Genomic DNA, 19,510 nt, shown 5'->3' with positions numbered 1-19,510 from the left:
TGAACATAACCAATTACAGTCTAACCGGAAACAAACAGATTATGCATCAATAGAAATTACAACATGCTACAAGAGATTCAAGGGATAGAGTGTGCGTAACTTTGAAGAACCATTCTTCAAGAATCCCTCGATCAGTCTCCAATGCGTCCAACAACAACACACGAACGCAACGAACAGAACACCAACAACACGAACAACTTGATGCTCCTCGAACCCAATCGAGTCCAACTCGATTCACGAACAGAGTAAGGACACCACCAAAAGTGTTACCTTGGTATTCTCGGTGTGAGAATCCAGGAGTTGTGGGCTCCGTATGATATTGGCTTGAGGAAGAGAGGAGGTATACGATCGAGTAAGTGGGAGATGAAACACTGTTTATAGCATAGACAATGTACTCGATCGTATAGTAAATGAAGCCTATCGCATAGACTTTGCTACTCGATCGTGTAGCAACGATCAACTAAATAACTATCGTATAGTCAACTCTAAACGATTGGGTAGACTCTCAACGGCTATCGCTCAGTAAAAACAATTTTCACTTGATAGCCTTTTTCCGTGAGAATTTTTCGAATGGATTAACTACTAAATTTGGAAAACAATTTTTCTTTTATCTCACAGTTACCATAAAACTTCTAATAGCCTCCCACTCAATTGGTTATTAGAGAAAAAGAATTAATTATCATATAATTAATATATTATAAATAAATATGATAACCAACTTATCATATTGCATTTATAATTTATAGTTTTAATATTTCATCATATGAAACATATAAACCATAGTTCTTTTTCTATTTTATAGTATTTAATATAAATCATATTTATATTAATACCTCAAATTAATGTATCTCATACATCATACCAATTATATCACATATAATCGAATTTCCTCTTGTTAATTTGAATACTTCAAACTAACTGATTCTCAATTTGAACCCATTGAACTACCAAGGGGACCTTATGGACCTGTAGTTTGAAGCTTCAACAGTACGTGAATAATGACTAAACTCTTTAGTCACGAGATCCACCATCCGTTAACTGCTGGGCATTCTACTAAAGACCAACAACTGCACTCTTTTCAATACAGATATATTTATGTGTCATTATGATCTAGTTTAGTTATTGAGACAATTGAAAAAGATTTTTACTTATCCTGGGATCCTCTATCCTTGTCTTCAATCATATATATATATATAAAAGTTGGGTTGAATCAATTGAGATCAAAATTATTCAACTGAGATTCCATCTAACCTAAAAAATATTAAAATTTAACTTAATCTAATAAAAAATAAAATTAATTCAATCCAACTCTTATAGTTAGTTGGATAATTCGAAATATTCGGATTTTTTTAGTGATTTGAACGCCCTAATTTGATTGAGACTCGAATCAAATTATGCCGCCGACTTTCCAGAAACCTTGAAGCTATACTTGAGGCAGATGAAAAAAAAAGCCCATTACAGCCCACCGGCCCAAGTGAGAAAAAGAAGGAAAAAAAAAAAAAGTGCAGTCATCTCTTCTCCACACTCACGCACTAAAGCATCAAGTTCGCCATAGCCGGTCAGCTTCTTCAAATCTTCAAGGCAGCAACTCGCAACAAAGGGTAAAATTTTCACACATTTTTTTTCTCTTAATCTTCAGTTTGCAAATCCCTTTCAAACTTGTTATTTCATGATTGTTATGTTTCTAATTTCAACGATCAGTTTCAAACTTGTTTGGACCATTTTTGGTTGCTCCACCTCTAATTTCATTAATCAGTTTCTAATTTCATTAAAAGTATAGATTTCTGGGATACAGATTCAGCAAGCAATTCGGTTCAAGAACCGAAATTCATCTCTTCCCGATTCACTTCTCTAATTTGATTGCTTTTTTTTTTTTTTTTTTTTTTTTTTTTTTTTTTTTTTTTTTTTTACGTATATATGGATCTTAGTTGATTGCTAATTTGTGAACTATGATTTTGGTTTTGACCCCCATTCTGATCTCCAGTTTCAAAGGGCATTGCAACCATGGGAGGAGGTGAACATGTACATGGGGAAGCCCATGGGGACTTTAGGGCTAAGGTTTGGAGCATGAGCGGAGGACCTTATTGCCGGCCCAAGCATTGGAAACGCAATACTGCCATTGCCATGGCCGGCATCGTTCTCATCTGCATCCCTATAGCTATGAAATCTGCAGAGCTTGAGGTTTCTCTTTGCCCATTTTTGTATACCTATTCCTTCTTATTTTTCTTTTACCATTTAAAGGATGGATTTTTATATTTTTAATTTTCATTTTGGGTGGGGTGACTCATGGATTCATTCTATTCCCGCCCCCAATAGATAGGCGAGATGGAGTGAAATTGAACTAGAATTTACATGGATTCGACCCTAGCTAGAAAAATAAAGGATCTAACTACGACTCTAGAGTTTGGTTTGTTTAAGGTTATTCTCTTGTGTCGTAAGTTACTGATTTTGCTAGATAATCATACTTTACTTTTTTTTTTTACCATTTGTTAAACGGACTATTGAATGCTTCAGAGTTTGGCATACTTGTGGTCTGGTTGGGTTTAATCAGTAGCTTGTATCATATGATATTGGATGATTGTGGTGGAGTCAAAGACAATTATTGGTTTTGGTATATCTAAGGTCTTACCAAAAAGTTCTGGATAAAATACAGATTTCAATATAAAAGAGTGAACACAAAAACTAGGGGAATCAGGTGTCCAACTCTAGTTATGATAGAAATTGTATTGATGGTTTTCAAAATTTTAAGAGGGGGAAAATATAAAACTTTCACACTAAAGAGAGGACCACAAGAAGCCATAAACGGTCTCCAAAATATTGTCCATGCCTTCTCTATTCCCAGTGGTTATTCTGTCATCAGTCTTTCCCTCCATAACTCACGAAATAGCCAACATTGAAATAACCCTCTTGGTTGCACCAATTTGTTCAAGAGGCTGGATGCCTTGGAATCAAGTCTTCTACATACTTTCTTGACCTCTTGCATTGAGCCCAATATTTGGATATTCTATTTGGACAAGGATATTGCCTCTAAAGCTGATCACAAGTATCATTATTCATTCATTTCTTTATATGATAGTCACTACACTAATATTTGGAAGCTTTGGATCCAGCACTTTTAGTCACTTTTGAGCTCCTACTGACCAACCTAATTTGCAATTCTTTTTTTGAGGAGATAAAAGCTAACCAAAAGTAGAGATTGAATAAAAATTAAATGGTAAAAGGAATTTGCATATGAGCTAGCTTGAATCCTCCATACTTTCTGCACATAAGCTTTTTTGAGCCGTTTATGCCCTTAGCTTTAGTGTGTTACCCCTCCCCTCAAACAATGATCTTGGAAGTTCTTACTTTGCTGGAAGACTAAGTCTAAGACCTCTCTATCATGTAGGAAGCATAGACGTGTAAATATTGGGGAAGTGTCCATGTAAGACACGTGTTCAACACATGAAATAAAGTGTTTGCTTTTTTTATTATTTTATTTTATTTTTTAATTATTTTTTAATTTTCGAACATGTTGGGAAACGTCCAAGACACGTTTTCGACATGCCCGGAAAAGAAAGGTATTAACTTGCTTAAAAAAGGAGTCAAACCTATAAAACCCTAAATGATCGAAGAAATAACGTTATATTGATTGAACATCAGCCACCTTGCTCCCTCCATTGAGCAATGTTTCTCAAGGAGCGCCTTCAACAGATGCCAACCTGATCCCCTCCTTAAAAACCAACTACATCGACCCCTCTTCCTTTACCAAGCGCACTATTTTTCTCCCTGGCAAACACTCCACGACCATCTTACCGTTGCCATCAGATGCTGACACGGATGCATTTCTATGTAGCCCAATGCCATTTTCTCCTTCATAGCACATAGGAGAAGAATGGTCTGATCATTATCCTCAAAATCGATATAGATCTTTCGACCCAACTCCTCACTTGATGCCTTGGCCCCATGGTTTAATGAACTAGGCCTCTGTATAAAGGCGATCCCTACTAGAAAATAATCCAACCGGTTATCTTCAAAGAAAAAAAGGAATGAGAGAACTTCGGAATCTAGAAAGTTTCATCTCCAATGACAAAAAAACAAAAGCTCAGTTTAGAGAAGATTATGCATCTGCTCGAGTCTACTCTTATCAACCCCGCACATCGGTATCAGTTCATGGATAAAGTCACGTTTTCTTTAATCGATCTTTTGGCCATGGGACTTTTACAAACTTAGATCTTCTTCTTTTTTGGGCGTTTCATCAACAACGTGCTCGTTTATTTGCCTTTGTTTAAGGAGTATCTTTTGTATCTTTTTAGTTGTATTTGACCATTTTGTATAGGCTCCCCTTCCTCTTATATTCATCTTTTATCATCGTTGGGGTTGTCTTCTCCTCATATTACTTTGGGATTCGTTGTAATCTTTTGTGTACCTCTTTCGATTATTTCATTTATCAATGAAATGTTTCTTATAAAAAAAAATATTGATTGAACAAGGAGGAGATGAAGCACTAGTTTAGAAAGATTGAAGGTTTTTTCCCATTTGAAATAACCCATAACACCCATTTGGTGGGAAGGGATCTTTGATCTCGCCATCAGAGTTGTGAGAGTGAGAGCAGGATCGTCCCCATCCTTGAAAAGCTATTGTTATTTGTGTGTGGGGTACTGGTTTTATTTTGAATTGATATTCCCATCTCCACATCTAGAAGAATTTTTTTTGTTGTGGAAGGACCACCATTAGTTGCATCACTATATGTACATATATATTGGATTTCTTTTGTTTGTTTATTGTTATTTTTTCATATCTTGGTAATCACTTTTAATTGTAGATAATAATACAATTTACTTTAAGATAAATTTTTCTTCTCCCCAGGTCAATATGACAATATATATAAGTAAAGTAAATATAAAAAAAGAATATAGGAGGTTAGATACTGCATAATATATTAAACAATGCAAAAAAAAAAAAAAAAAAAAAAAAAAGCATCTATGTCCTACTTTTTTGGAAATTGATGTGTCGCCGTGTCCATGTCATATTGCATGTTCATATCCATGCTTCTTATATTTTAACTACGTTCAATCCTTGGTTGGAAAACATGTCTACTATTAGAAAATTCATACCTGTAGAAAGGTGGTAGGGGGGATTGAGAAGATAGCTAATATTGACATATTGTTACACCAAAAATTTAATTTTCTTCTTCAAGTTTTGTACGAGCGATACAGAGGGAAACAATTACAATAAACCTATCTTGCGTCGTGTTTCCTTGTCCTTACCTTTTGTTTCCCTTGGAGGGATGCTTGATGGCCTTGGCCAAATCTTTGTTGGAGGTTTGCTTCATTTAATTTTTGGGTTTTTGTTGACCTTTCTCGCATAGGGAGGTTTGTGGGCTGTGCTTTTTTACTTGCTCTGTTGGATTCAAATCTCTAGTCCTCATGTTGTTCAAAGAGGGTTTTCTAGTTTTCTTGTATACCACATCTTTCATCTTTTTTGTAGCTCTAACATTCTGTTTACCTTTTGTTGCCCTTGGAGAGGTGTTCGTTGGCTTTGGCCAATCTTCCTCGAGGGGTTTGCTTCGCTTAATTTTTGGGTTTTTTTTGACCTTTTTCGTATATAGTGGTTCTGGACGTTGCTTCTTTGCCTACTTTGTTGGATTCAATTTCTTGCATAGAGAGGTTGTGGACTGTGCTTCTTTACTTGTATTGTTGGATTCAGTTGATTTGAATCCAAGGTGGAAGGGATCTTTGAGTCTAGTCCTCATGTTGTTCAAAGAGGGTTTTCTGGTCTTCTTGTAAACCACATCTTTCATCTTTTCTGTAGCTCTAACATTTTGTTTACCTTTTGTTGCCCTCGGAGAGGTGTTTGTTGGCTTTGGCCAATCTTCCTCAAGGGGTTTGCTTTGCTTAATTTTTGGGTTTTTTTGACCTTTGTCGTATAGAGTGGTTATGGACGTTGCTTCTTTGCCTACTTTGTTGGATTCAATTTGTTTGATTCCGAGTGGAAAAGATCTTTGAGTCTAATTGTGTTCTTCAAAAGGGTGGAAAGAAGGGTTTCTTGTGGAAGTTTCATTATGAAAAGGCCTGCAATAAAGTGAATCGGGTTTTCCTAGATGATGTGATGAGTAATAAAGGTTTTGGGGCTAAATGGAGAATATGGATTTTGGGATCTCTCTCCATAGTAATTGGTAAATTATTCAATTATTATAAATGGTCGACTGATGCTTTTTGATATATGTGATGGTTAAATGCTCTATGATGCCTTCAAGAATACATTGTTTTGCCTAATTAAATCCAATCGTAAATCTAACTAGGTGCCTGGTGAGTCTAGGGTCGAACGCAGGGATTGCTTGCTATTGATGCGATGACACTATTGTTTCAATCTTGACGCTAATTTGTTGTTAAATAAAGGCAATGAGTTTATGTTCCTAATTGTTGAAATGAAAGCTGATGAATGCGTTGGAAATCACCATCGTAATGGAAGCAACTTATGCAATGCGATGAAGTTTTCCAAGGGATGAATTAGGGTTGAGGCACATATTCAATAACGTTCCCAAAGTAAATGCACAAACCATGGGTATACAAATTACTCACTAATGAATTTAGCCAATGAACTTGCGAGTAACCACCTCTAGTTTTGATTTGCGAGTAATTTGCTTAGAAATAGGACAATAGGACAATTTTCTTTTCTGTAGCTCTCACTAATGATTATTCTGACGACATGCATTAAATTCCATATCTTGACGTGCTGTCTGCTTCACGTCAGAAGTTCATTGGCTCTACTGTGAACCTTTCTTATCAGCTACCAACTTGGTCTTTGATTTGACTTCCACCACCTATGCGTCATGTCACATTCCCTTTCTTCTATCGCATGAGTCTATGCATAGGAATTTCTTCCGCAATGAACTGTTGATCGCATGATAGGATTTCTGCATTTCAAAAAGCACAATTTTATAATTTAAGGGTTATGAGATGTTGTATACATGCGATTGCATAATATAATGAAATCATGAATTTCTTACCAATTCTGTCGCACTGTCCATGATTTTTCTTAATTTTTTTGGATAAAAGAGGTAAAATAACTTGTATTTCTACAAGTTATCTTTGACCTCATTAGAAAATTATGGCTAGGCCCTAGGTGTTTCAAACAAGGTGATCTACTTGAATATTTTGATGAATCCTTTGATTGCTAAATTAAATCTCCTTTCATTGACAATATAATTTACACAGGATAGGAAAAGGAAAACCATAGCTCTTGGATGTACTTAAATTTTAATGAATCCCAGAGTTGTATAGAGTTGTATAAGGCTAATGGAGAAGGAAAAAAAAAATCTGAAGCAAGGATTGTGGTACCTTGGCTTTTGGAGCACAACTCGTGCATCATGGCTATACCTTCATCCTCTAAAAGAGTCAAACGAACTCAGAAACAAACAAGTGGCATAAATGAGTTAAAGAGGCTATTTTCATCTATCAACTATGAAAAGGTCTCCTCCAAGGCTATCTCTGGTGGGTCGACATCAACTAAATGATAATTCTCTCTTGGAATGTGCAAGGTATTAACGCCCGAGAAAAACAAGTGGTGGTGAAAAATCTTATTCTTAAACACAATCCAATGGTGGTAATCTTTCAAGAAACCAAGCTTGAAGAGGTGGATTGTACAATCATAAAGTCCCTTCGGAGGTATCATCATCATGTGGAATGATCCTTCCTTTGTATCCGGAGAAGTTATTAAAGGTCTTTTCTCCATTACCTTGCGTTTTTACTTGGTTGATGGTTTTCCTTTTTGGCTTTCTGATGTTTATGGCCCATCTCGTGCTAGAGATAGACTCCTTTTCTGGCAGGAACTATATGATCTCCAAGGCCTTTGTACTGGAAATTGGATCCTTGGAGGAGACTTCAATGTATCTTGATGGTCATAAGAAACTCCTAGTGGCAGACCTCAATTGGCGAGTATGAAAGCTTTTAACTGTTTTATTGATATGGTGGATCTTCTTAACATTCCTTTACAAAATGGCTTGTACACATGGTATGGATATAGACATTACCCTTGTCTTCACCCTTATAAACATATTTTTTATTATTGATAGCATACAACAAAAATTTGCATATACCACATCAAAATGATTGGAAAGACCCATCTCTGATCATTACCCTATCTTACTTTCCAATGGCGCGGACGAATGGCTACACCTTTCCGTTTCGAAAATATGTGGCTGAGGCACAGAGAATTTCAAAGCATAGTTAATTATTGGTGGAAGAATACTCCTTTGATTGGCAGACCAGGGCATGATTTAATTGTCAATTTAAAAGGTCTTAAAGAGGTTCAGGAAGAGTGAACAAACCCACTTTCGGGTGCATTCATACTCAGAAAAATCAACTCATGGTGGAAATGACTATGTTGGACGACCTAGAGGAATCAAATGATAGTCTGCCTAGCCACAGGGAACAGAAAAAAAGCCTCAAGTCACAACTCCTCACTGTGGTGGCCAAGGAAGAAACCATTTGGAGGCAAAAGTGCAAATCCATTCGGCTTAAGAAAGGTAATCTAAACACCCGCTTCTTTCATTAGGTTGTGGCCACTAAAAGGAGGCAAAGCACCATACATGAAATTATCTCCACGGGTGGTGAGAGCCTTCTTTTGGAACCAGACTTTGTTGATGAATTTTTTTAATTTTTACACCAGGTTATTTACAAAGAATGACAATCTACATGCTTTCCCCATTCTTGCTTGGCCCTCCTTACTAATTAGTCTCTGATGCTGGAATTTCCATTCACATAACAAGAAATTTGGTGTGCGGTTTGTGCTTTTGGCACAAACAAGTCCTCGAGCCTTGATGGTTATACCGTCGAGTTCTATAAAAAAAAATCTTGGAACATCCTTAAGAACGACATATTGAGGGTGTTCCAGGATTTTTTTTTTAAGAAAGGGATTGTCAATGTGAATCTTAATGAGACTTATATTTGTCTCGTACCCAAGCGTGCTGATGCTTGGAGAGTTGGTGATTTCAGACCGATCAGCCTCACTACCGGGGTTTACAAGATTTTGGTGAGAGTCCTCTCTAATAGGCTTAAGAGTGTTCACCCCTTCTTTATTTCCGAGCACCAATAAGCCTTTATTGAGGGCCGTCAGATACTTGATGCATCACTCGTTGCAAATGAGCTCATTGATGAGTGGAATAGAAAGGGCAAGAAGGGCATTGTTATCAAACTTGATATAGAGAAGGTTTTCGACACCGTTGATTGTGCTTTCTTGAACTCCATCCTTCAAGCTAGAGGCTTCGGCTGTCTTTGGAGAAAATGGATCATGGGATGTATTCCATCTGCTAATTACTCTATCTTCATCAATGGGTGTCCTAGGGGGAAATCGGTGCCACCAGAGGTATTAGCCAAGGGATCCCCTCTCACCTTTCCTTTTCAATATCATTATTGATACCCTTAGCAGGATGTTGTCACTTGCGGATTTGGATGGGAGGATATAGGGTTTCAGGGTGGGCAGGGACAGGCTCACTATCACTCACTTACAATTTGCTGATAACACTCTACTTTTCTCCACTTACGACCATGCACTTATTAAAAACTTATTTAATGTTATTGATTCTTTTGAGTCTGCTCGGGTTTATCCATTAATCATCAGAATATGAGATTATGGGTATTAATCTCTCTGCTAATGAGCTCCAATGTGTTGCGGATTTATATGGGTGCAAAGTGGGTTTGTGGCCAAATTCTCCTACCTTGGGCTTCCCCTCCATGGCAAGCCTCACTCTTTCGTTTTTGGCTTCGGTGGTTGAAAAAATTGAGCAAAGGATTAAGGCTTGGGGTTCATCCTACATTTCTAAAGGAGGGAGATTAACTCTCATTCCAGCATCCCTGAGTAATCTTCCTACATACTACCTCTCTCTCTCTTTACAAACTCCCTAGTAAGGTGGCTCTTACTATGGAAAAGCTCTATAGACATTTCCTTTGGAAAGGGAAAGATGATGGATCAAACTTGCACCCTGTCCATTGTGACAAAGATACCTCTCCCCAATCTCTCAGTGGCTTGGGAATCATTAATCTCAAGCTTAGGAATGAGGGTCTTCTTGCAAAATGGATTTGCCGTTTTAGGGTGGAGAAAACTGCTCTTTGGAGAAGTGTGATTGCTGGTAAATTTGGTACCTCTAGATGTGGCAACAAGGCTGGTTCCTGTTCTATGTCTACTGCTAAGGGCCCATGGAAAGCCTTGTCTTACCTTCAACCTTGTGTGGATCAATATGTTGCTGTTACTTTGGGATCTATATCCTTTTGGAGAGACTCATGGGTGAATAACAGCCCGTTGAGGTTTGCTTTTCCCAATCTATTTGCGTTATCCCTTGCCAAAGATGCTATGGTCTCCGAGCTATGGAACTCGATGGAGGGTGGGTGGAACCTTCATCCCCGTAGACATCTCAATGACCTGGAAACAGAAGAATAGCTGTCCGCTCAAATTTGCTTGTATCTCATCAACTCCTACTAACAGAAGACAAGTGGTTTTGGAAGCTTGAGCCCCTTTGGGCCCTACACTACAAAGTCTTGGATCGACAACAATTATGATATTGGCACCATTTCATTCGAGGGCCCAACTGGTGCTATTTGGTCCGATCAATATCCTAAAAAAATTAAAAGTTTCCTTTGGGAGCTTGCTCATAAGGTGGTTGTCACTTATGAAAAGCTTCAGTGCCGTCTCCCCAATAAGATGCAAGTGGCTTTGGAAGCTTGAGCCCCTTTGGGATGTACACAACAAAGTCTTGGATTGACAACAGCTATGATATTGGCACCATTTCATTCGAGGGCCCAACTGGTGCTATTTGGTCCGATCAATATCCCAAAAAAATTAAAATTTTCCTTTGGGAGCTTGCTCATAAGGCGGTTGTCACTTATGACAAGCTTCGGCGTCGTCTCCCTAATAAGATGCTTTCACCCTATTAGTGCTCCCTTTGTAGAAATGACACTGAAAACCAAGATCATATCTTCATCCTTTCTCCAAGAACTTTTGGAACCATATTCTTCAGGCTTTCAACTAGTGTGTGGTCTTTCCTGGGCACATCACCCATTTTCTTTCCCTTGTTTTAGACAGCCACCCTTTCAAGGGTAGAAAGGGTCTTCTCTGGAAACAGCTCGTTAGAGCTTTTTTGTGGTCAATTTGGCTCGAACGAAACAACCGCATCTTCAAGCACAAAGCCAAACACTTTGACATCTTCTTAGACCATGTGTCTAACATTGCTATCTCTTGGTGTAAATTGTCTAAGCATTTCAATTCTTATGGCTTTAATACTCTTTTGTTCAATTGGTGATGCCTTTTGTAACTGACATCTTCTTAGACCATGTGTCTAACATTGCTATCTCTTGGTGTAAATTGTCTAAGCATTTCAATTCTTATGGCTTTAATACTCTTTTGTTCAATTGGCGATGCCTTTTGTAACTCCTTTGTTCCGGGGTCTCTCTCCCCCTTTCTTTTGTAATTTCATACATCAATAAAATTGTTTCTTATAAAAAAGAAAAAAAAATCTGAAACAGTATTCCACGGATTAAGGAAATTGGCATCAAAGAATTTCTCCTTTCCTTTATTGGGTTGATTTGATGTGGACTATTGCACACTTCCCATTTATAGATAATGGTTGTGTATTTGCACATTTTCATTGGTAAAAATAAGCAGCTTCTTAGGTTGGTAATTGACATGTGGGGAAGTACCATCTACCTATATGCACACCTTAGGCAATATTTTACATAGTTGGAAACCCTTTTTCTAGGGGGTTTTGTGCGCTTGGTTTTTTGTATTCCCGTATTCTTTCATTTTTTGTTTCTCAATAAAAGCAGTTGTTTCTACATATTTTTTTCTTTTCTTTTTTTTTTTTTAAAAAACCTATTTGCACACCTTCAGTTAGTAAATATCAGCAACAACGGAAGGTCTTTTTCTTCACCGCTCTTCCCCTTCCTCATTACTTTAAGGGCTCATAACAATGCATTCCTAGCTAAATGGCTCTGGTGGTTCCATCTCGAGTCTAATTCCCCTTTGGCGAAGGGTTATTGTGAGCAAATATGGCCCTCTCCCTTTCAAATGGATTGGAAGAGGGAGGGACTAAAGGCATTTGTATAACCCCTTAGAAAGGTATAATTGTGGGGATCATATTCTTTTCAGTTTTCATAGTTAGTCCAGTGTTCGGTGGGTGATGGGAGGGATTTTTTTTCTTGGAGGATAGGTTGTTGGGGGATAGATCCCTCTCCGGTCTTTTCCCTTGTTTGTATCATTTGTTATCAATTAAGAAGCACTCAATGGCAGATGTGTTGCCCTTTTCTCAGACCTTTTCTTTGCCTATGCTGGGGTTCCAACATTCTGTCTGGTAGGGAAATATCAGATGTTATTATGTTTCTCTCTTTGATTTTGGAGTTTTGTTGTAGTCTGGGGAGCAAGGATGTTCTTTTTGTAGCCATTATCACAAGACTTCTTGTGAAAGTTCTTAAGGTTTTTTTTTTTTTTGGCCAATCCTTCTCCCTTGAATGGTGCCTTGGCCTTCCCGTGGAAGGTGAAAAGTCCAAATAATGGTTGGTTCTCCATGGAATGGGTTAACACATCGGATGAAGTTTCGAGAAGGTTGCACAATTTGATTGGATCCTTTCTTATATCTTTTGTAGGCGGGTGGATAAGGACCTTGATCATATCATCTGGAGTTGGAACTTTGCGCAGGGGATTTGGAGTTGTTTTTTCGAGGAGTTTGGCTTGAGTTCGTCTAGACGTAGAGGCTTTACAAAGATGCTTGAGAAACTCCTTTCCCTCCTTTTTGTAAGAAATGAAGTTTTTTGTGGCAGTCGAAGGTCTGTGTAGTTTTTTGGAGTATTTGGGGGGAGGTGAATAACTGAGTCTTTAGAGGGTTTGAGAGACCTTGGAGTGATGTTTGGATCCTTGTTAGGTTCATCGTCTCTGTGGGATTTGGTGGCTAAGCCGTTATGTAACTATGCATCAGCCTTATTTTGCTTAACTGGAGGCCCTTTCTTTAGTTTGCCTCCTCCTTTTGTGGAGGGCCCTTTTTTTGGTTTATTGTGTCTGCCTTTTTGTATGTCTTTGTATTCTTTTATTTCATCTCAGTCAATGAGAGTAATCCATTAAAAAGAAATTAATAGCCTTGTTGTGAATGCACGTTTGCCATGATTTGCTGTGCATTGGCATCAAAGGGGTTTATTTGTTTTGTATTAACTAGGCAGCCGAGAGTCATACAATAGTGTGGAAAAGATTTGGTAGGGTAACTCCTAGTATATCGTCTGGATTAACACCCTTCGGATTGTTGCTTGTGTTACTCCTTGGAATAGTAGTTCTCTAGATGAACACCATTTAACCTCTAAATTAGTTTTCCTTTTGACCTTTATACTAGTTGGATTGAGTTTGTATTGGAGGTTCAAATATTTGTTTTACAGAGGATAAAATTATTGGTTCACATATCTGTCCTTGATACTGGTAAGGGATGTTGTAAAATTTATTGTTGAAAGTTTCATCTGCACAAGACAAAATATCCCAATATGGTGTTCATTGAGAATGAAGAACGTATAAACCCTTGAAAAGTGATGCTAGCAATTGCCTTCATATCATCTTTTATTAAAGCTGATGTTGATATGAATTTTAGGTTTTGTCATGTCCTTACTTAGCCACTGCTGCATTTCATATCTGACCTGCTTAGCCTTCCCCTTCATAGTGTTAGAAACAAAATTTAAAAAATTTGAACCTTTTTTTTCCTCAAGAAACCATGAGAAATATATTAAAAAGGAAAGGCTAAAAAAAAAGAACTACAAAGGAAGGGCCCCTTCCAGTTGGAAGGCTTTTATGTTTGGGTGGCTTGATTCTTAGATTCTTGAAATATATTCTATAAATATTTTTTATTTCTTTCCATCAATATTTATTTGTGCTTTGGTTTTTTTTTTTTTGGGATGTTTGATAGAGATCACGATTATTAGTTTTATTTTATTTGCATAGAAAAGACGATTTCATTAATAAATGAAATAAAGGAGTATAAACTTTAAGCACCTTATTGGTGAATTATATTACAAGAAAGAAATTCAATTGGAAATGAAAAAAGATAAGCTATAAACTGCAAAAGGGTGTTTATTCTTTTACGCCAAAAGAAAGCCATAGAAAGAAGCCTATGCTCAGAAGAAAATGATTGAACCCGGGGGTTAGACATTTATTTGATTTTCCTCATATGTTTCCAAAATTGTAGTGCTTTCTGTCACTTAAGTCAAAAAGCTCCCTATAATTCATTCGCACTAGAATTAGAATCACAAGCTTTTCTGAAATTTTCTGATTTGAATATCTCAAGTATAATCAGCAAGTAATCTCTGTCATCTCTTTTCCAAAGCAGCAACGGCCACACAATCCCGTTCGGCCAATTCCGTCACAGCTCTGGTGCAAGAACTTTGGAAACAAGGAGTACTAAATCTATCACCTGAAGATTGAGTACAGAAAATATTAGCCAGAAACGATGTTCTTGATTTTGCAAGTCAAAGGGTCTTCCGGATCTGGTAATTGTAGAGACTAATTTTTTCAGTACTTGGTGTTATCTTTTCCAATTCATGTCGCTCTTTTAATGACCACATAATAAGCCGCTGTTCGTTTTAATGGCCATGTTAAAGTGTTTCCATAACGACCAAAAGGAAGAATTCTGTCTAGTTTGGATTGTTCAAATTCAAATCCTTTTGTCATTTTTCATTTAATCTCTCATAAACTAGTTGTAGGGTTTGGATTGACCCTTTTTAGTGTTTTAAAAATGTTTTTAGTGGAAAAAAAATGTATTTTTAAGTATTTAGAAAGTCAATCTAAACATACATTAGACCAATCAAATAAAGGTTTTTTCTCCTTTAATATAAAATATAATTGTAGGAATTTTTGTACAGGAGCCCAAATGAAAATTAACCCAAGGTTTAATAATCAATAAGGGTTTTCTTCTGATTATTATTGATTGTTAACCCTTACAATTAACCCAAAGTTGACATAATTTTCTCATAATTGTAAGGGTTTTCTTCGCAGAAGACATTGATAAATGAGTCTAAATTTCATAAAAGTTTTAAACTTCACTGTTATTTTCATGAATGACCAATTGGCTTTTTTATTTTTTTTATAGAGTGAAGCTCCCATCCACATTTTTTTTCTAAAACAAGAAAGGAAAGTGAAGCCCTCACTTTCTTACTAAATATATCCAAACTGTTATGGCGCGGATGAAGAAATGAAATGGAGAAATATCAATTTATATCCTTAAATTTTGAGATGGTATCAATTTAAATTTTAAACTAATAGTTGTATCAATTTAAACATTAAGTTTTAAGGTAGTATCAATTTAAACTCCAAATTAATAATTGTATCAATTTAAATCATGGATTTCATAAGTATATTAATTTATTAATTTAAATCTTGAACTTTTTATAAGTATATCAATTTAAATTCTGAACTTTTATAAATATGTCAATTTAAACACTAAACTTTCATTGATGTATCTAAATAAAACATAATGGAAAGTATAAATTGATACATTTATGAAACTTCAAGGTTTAAATTGATATAATTATTAGTTTGGGATTTAAATTGATACACTCATGAAAATTTAGTCTTTAAATTGATATAATTATTCCTTTATAATTTAAATTGATACAACCTCAAATTTTCGTGGGTATAAATTGATATTTGTCCAAAAAAAAAAAAAAAAAAAAAAAAAAAAAAAAAAAAAAAAAAAAAAAGATTTGGGCTAGAGATGTCCATTTAACCTGCAGGGCTAGAGCCTCTTTTGAGGCTAGAGCCTGAATGGGGCGGGAAATCTCCGGGTAATGGGGAGGGAGCGAGGAGAAAATTTTTCCCATTGGCTAAACAGGGATAAGGATGTGAGCCTGTCTTGGTTATATATATATAATTTTTTTTTTTGATATATTTATTTCTTATTAAGTAGAGATTAGGATATATTGTTGTAATATTTAAATTTTAATTTTTAGAAATTATGAAATTAAACATTTTAATCATATATTTGTCACATATGAGTGAGATATTTAACTATTTAAATAAAAAATTGTGATATAGTGATTTAAGTTAATTATTATTATTTTTGTAAAAAAATCCAAACGGGAAAAATTCCTCGCGAAGAATCCGACCCTCGTGAATTCCCCATGGGGAATCCCCGCCCCCATCCCCGTGTCTCTAGGGTAGGGAATGAAATGGGTAGTAGGGATGGGGATGGTGCCATCCCTATCCTATTCCGCTCTGGACATCTCTAGTTTGAGTTTTGATTTGAGAGAGAAATTTAAGGGGAATAATAATATTAGAGCAAATATCAATTTATACCTCTAAACTTTGAACATTTGGGAGTTGTATCAATTTAAATCTCAATTTGATAATTATATCAATACAAATATTGAATTTTCATAAATATATCAATTCAAACCCTAAATTTCCATAAGTGCAAACATAATAGAGGGTTTAAGTTGATATAATTATGAAAGTTCAGGGTTTAAATTGATATACTTATAAAAGTTAAGGGTTGAAATTGATACAATTAATGGTTTGTGGTTTGAATGTTACAATTATTAGTTTGAGGTTTAAATTGATACAACACAATATAAATTTATATTTGCCCTATATATTATTAAAGAGTGAAGGAAGAGCTACGTAGAAGACAGGCAAACAAAAAGGTGAAGTCAAACAGTTTTAAAAAATAATTTCAGTCCCTAAACTTCTAATAATTTAGTCCTTAAATTTTAGTTGACAACGAATTAATCTATATATTTTTTAATTTGTAATAATTTAGTCTATATTATGAAAATTTTCATCAAAACGAAGTGTCAACTTTTATTATGTAACGACTTTGCCTTTACAATTTATAAATAAATTTAATTTTTGATCCGTTATTCCATCTATATGTATAAAAAATTTCATTAAATCTTATTAATCTTTTTCATATTAGGATTAAATCGTTACAAATTATAAAATATAGAGATCAAATTGTTACTTATTAAAGTATAACAACTAAATTGTTACAAATATGAAGGTACCAAAACTAAGGTCTTGTTTGATAACCATTTCATTTTTTGTTTTTGTTTTTAAAAATTAAGTCTATTTTCTTTCAATTTCTTATATTGATTTGTATGTTTCCTGAGTATAATGGTTAAATTCTTAGCTAAATTTCAAAAATAAAAACTATTTTTTAATTTTTAAAACTTGATTCGATTTTTTAAATCAAAAAAGAAATTTAAAATAAAAATAGTACCTATAAACTTTATTTTTTAAAAAAATAATAAAAAAAACAAATCTAAATTATTTCTAATTAAAGTTAAAGTTACTTTTCAACAAATTTAGGAATAAAAAATATTTTTTAATCGAAAAAAGTTAGAGAAGGACAATGCTATAGGTGTCGTTTCAATATAAACTCTCTTCGCATCTCCGACATCAGTCCCAAAATCAAAACCATGTTCATATCATCGAAATTCCATCAGCCTCACCAACTCACACGTGTCCCAAACATCCCACACGTGGCGGCTGCATTCCCACACGGTTTCTGTCCAGTGTACACGTGTGAAATTCTATCCTTAACATGCAAATGCAAAATTAGGAAACCCCCATTATATATTTATATTCCCCCAAGCTATGTGCTTAGCTTGTTTCAAAGATCATTTCTTTGTGATCTATCTTTACAGAGCAGAATATTATCCACAATGGCTAATGTACGAGATGAGCATGGGAACCCGGTTCAACTGACCGACGAACGTGGAAACCCGGTTCAATTGACCGACGAATTTGGCAATCCCATGCATCTGACCGGAGTCGTCGCCACCTCACCCTCCAAACTTGACTCCACCACCACCACCCCCACCACCGCCGCCGCCACCACCACCACCCCTGCCGGAGACGACGTCGCCCAGACGCAGCTCACTCGAGAAGCCCATGACGGCTCGCCGCGTCGTTCTAGCAGCTCCAGCTCTAGCTCCGTGAGTAAATTGTGAATTAAAAGTCGTTTTTTTACTGTTTTTAATTTTTTTTCTTTATCCATGTTTAGAAACTAAAATTAGATTACAAGTTTTTAATAAATGTTAAGAGTGATTTTAAAATCCTTGAAATTATATTTATAATGTTTAAAATCACTTCGTATATTTAATGACTTTAAATTAATTTAATATTAAATTTTATATCTTTATAATTTTTATATCATCAAAATTCATTCAAAATGTTGTTTTTTTTTTTTTCCCTACTATGGTTATCAAACTTCCAAATTGCCTACATTTTTTTTTTATATTTTTAGGGTGTGTTTGAAATATAAATAATTTTTCAGGTGTATTTTAATAACTTTTTATCAGAAGTTTTTAAATAAAAATGAATTTAAAAAAAATATTTTTTGTTAAGTCAATCTGACCGTTCTTATAATTATATTAATTTTTTTTTCTTTTCTTAACTTGGTCGGGCTTTTTAAAACATGGGTTGGAAGTGAATCGACATGGGTGGTGAGTGAATGACAAAACAAAGATGGTCAGAATAAGCTTGTTAAACTTAATTTTAAATAGGCTAGTTTTTAGTTTGGTAATTATCATTTGATCTTTTGTTTTATGTTTTTGAAAATTAGGTTTTAGTCATATTCATAACCCACTTCGAAACACTTGTTTGTTCATTCACAATTATATTTCATTTTACATATTTAAATCCAATTATTAAATTATGTTTTAGAATAATTACAATTGACGACGATTGTGCAGTCGGAGGACGATGGGCAAGGCGGGAGGAGGAAGAAGAAGGGGCTGACACAGAAGATAAAGGAAAAGTTGACGGGAAGCGGAAAACACAAAGAGGCTGGCACGACGGGGGCGGAGCACCACCAAAGCACCACCGTGACGACGTCCACCGTCGAACATCAAGAACATGGGAAGAAGGGGGTTATGGAGAAGATAAAAGAGAGATTGCCTGGCCATCACCATTAACCTCAAATTGTCTGCTTTCCAATTATCATGGAAACTTATTTAGTATATATGTTTGTGTGTTGTTGTAACTTGTGTTTGTATGTGTTTTTATGGATTTGGCTATGTTTTTTCAGATTTAATACTTTTGGATATTTTGATTTCCAAATTTGTCGTTGGAAGTTTCGTTCTTTGTAATTTGAAAGTTTTAATTGTAATCTTTTGTACATTTATTTGAATTTCGACTTGTAGAACTGGAGAGTATATTTATGCTTTTATATATTGCCATGGGTGTCACATTGGTGGGATTTGGGACTTTCATATTATATCACATTCCAATTCCATAAATTATTAATAACAAAACCACAAATTAGGTTATTTTGAATAAACTTTTGTGTGTAAATATTGGAAAATATTTGTTTTTAAATTCAAGATCGGAAGATGTATTTGTTCTCAAGTTCAAGATCAAGAGAATCTGTTTCGGATTGTGGTATTCTCGTACTGTATTTGATGCGAGGTAAATAAATTTTAGAAAAACATCTAAATAAAATGATTAATTCAAACAAAATCTAGTCTTTTATCATCTTCAAAGCAAAAGATACATATTGGAATAAGTAGTA

At 35.3% G+C, this 19,510-nt stretch overlaps 2 protein-coding genes across 2 annotated transcripts; both read left to right on the top strand.

Annotated features, from left to right (window-relative positions):
* Positions 1-1,443: 1,443 nt before the first annotated feature.
* Positions 1,444-14,676, top strand: LOC120088509 (uncharacterized). The gene is made up of 3 exons (XM_039045876.2): positions 1,444-1,601; positions 1,985-2,181; positions 14,330-14,676. Exons 2-3 carry the CDS (start codon positions 2,005-2,007, stop codon positions 14,402-14,404), a joined length of 252 nt encoding a protein of 83 aa, XP_038901804.1. The 5' UTR covers positions 1,444-1,601; positions 1,985-2,004; the 3' UTR covers positions 14,405-14,676.
* Positions 14,677-17,336: 2,660 nt separating this feature from the next.
* Positions 17,337-19,174, top strand: LOC120088777 (uncharacterized). Its single transcript, XM_039046215.2, has 2 exons — positions 17,337-17,933; positions 18,693-19,174. The coding sequence occupies exons 1-2, from the start codon at positions 17,415-17,417 to the stop codon at positions 18,912-18,914; spliced, it is 741 nt and encodes a 246-aa protein (XP_038902143.2). The 5' UTR covers positions 17,337-17,414; the 3' UTR covers positions 18,915-19,174.
* Positions 19,175-19,510: the final 336 nt, after the last annotated feature.

The sequence above is a fragment of the Benincasa hispida genome, chromosome 10 (genome assembly GCF_027475165.1).
Source record: "Benincasa hispida cultivar pf3 chromosome 10, pf3_genome.v1.1, whole genome shotgun sequence".
NCBI classification, from domain to species: Eukaryota; Viridiplantae; Streptophyta; class Magnoliopsida; order Cucurbitales; family Cucurbitaceae; genus Benincasa; species Benincasa hispida.
The sequence above is the reverse complement of the archived record's forward strand: the minus strand, read 5'-3'. Positions and strand labels throughout refer to the sequence as shown.

Bases quoted from the DNA above. Each gene is read 5' to 3' on its own strand.
- LOC120088509 (XM_039045876.2), top strand. From the start codon at position 2,005: ATGGGAGGAGGTGAACATGTACATGGGGAAGCCCATGGGGACTTTAGG. The intron at 2,182-14,329 runs GTTTCTCTTTGC...TTTCCAAAGCAG, and splicing joins TGAAATCTGCAGAGCTTGAG to CAACGGCCACACAATCCCGT.
- LOC120088777 (XM_039046215.2), top strand. From the start codon at position 17,415: ATGTTCATATCATCGAAATTCCATCAGCCTCACCAACTCACACGTGTC. The intron at 17,934-18,692 runs GTGAGTAAATTG...ACGATTGTGCAG, and splicing joins GCAGCTCCAGCTCTAGCTCC to TCGGAGGACGATGGGCAAGG.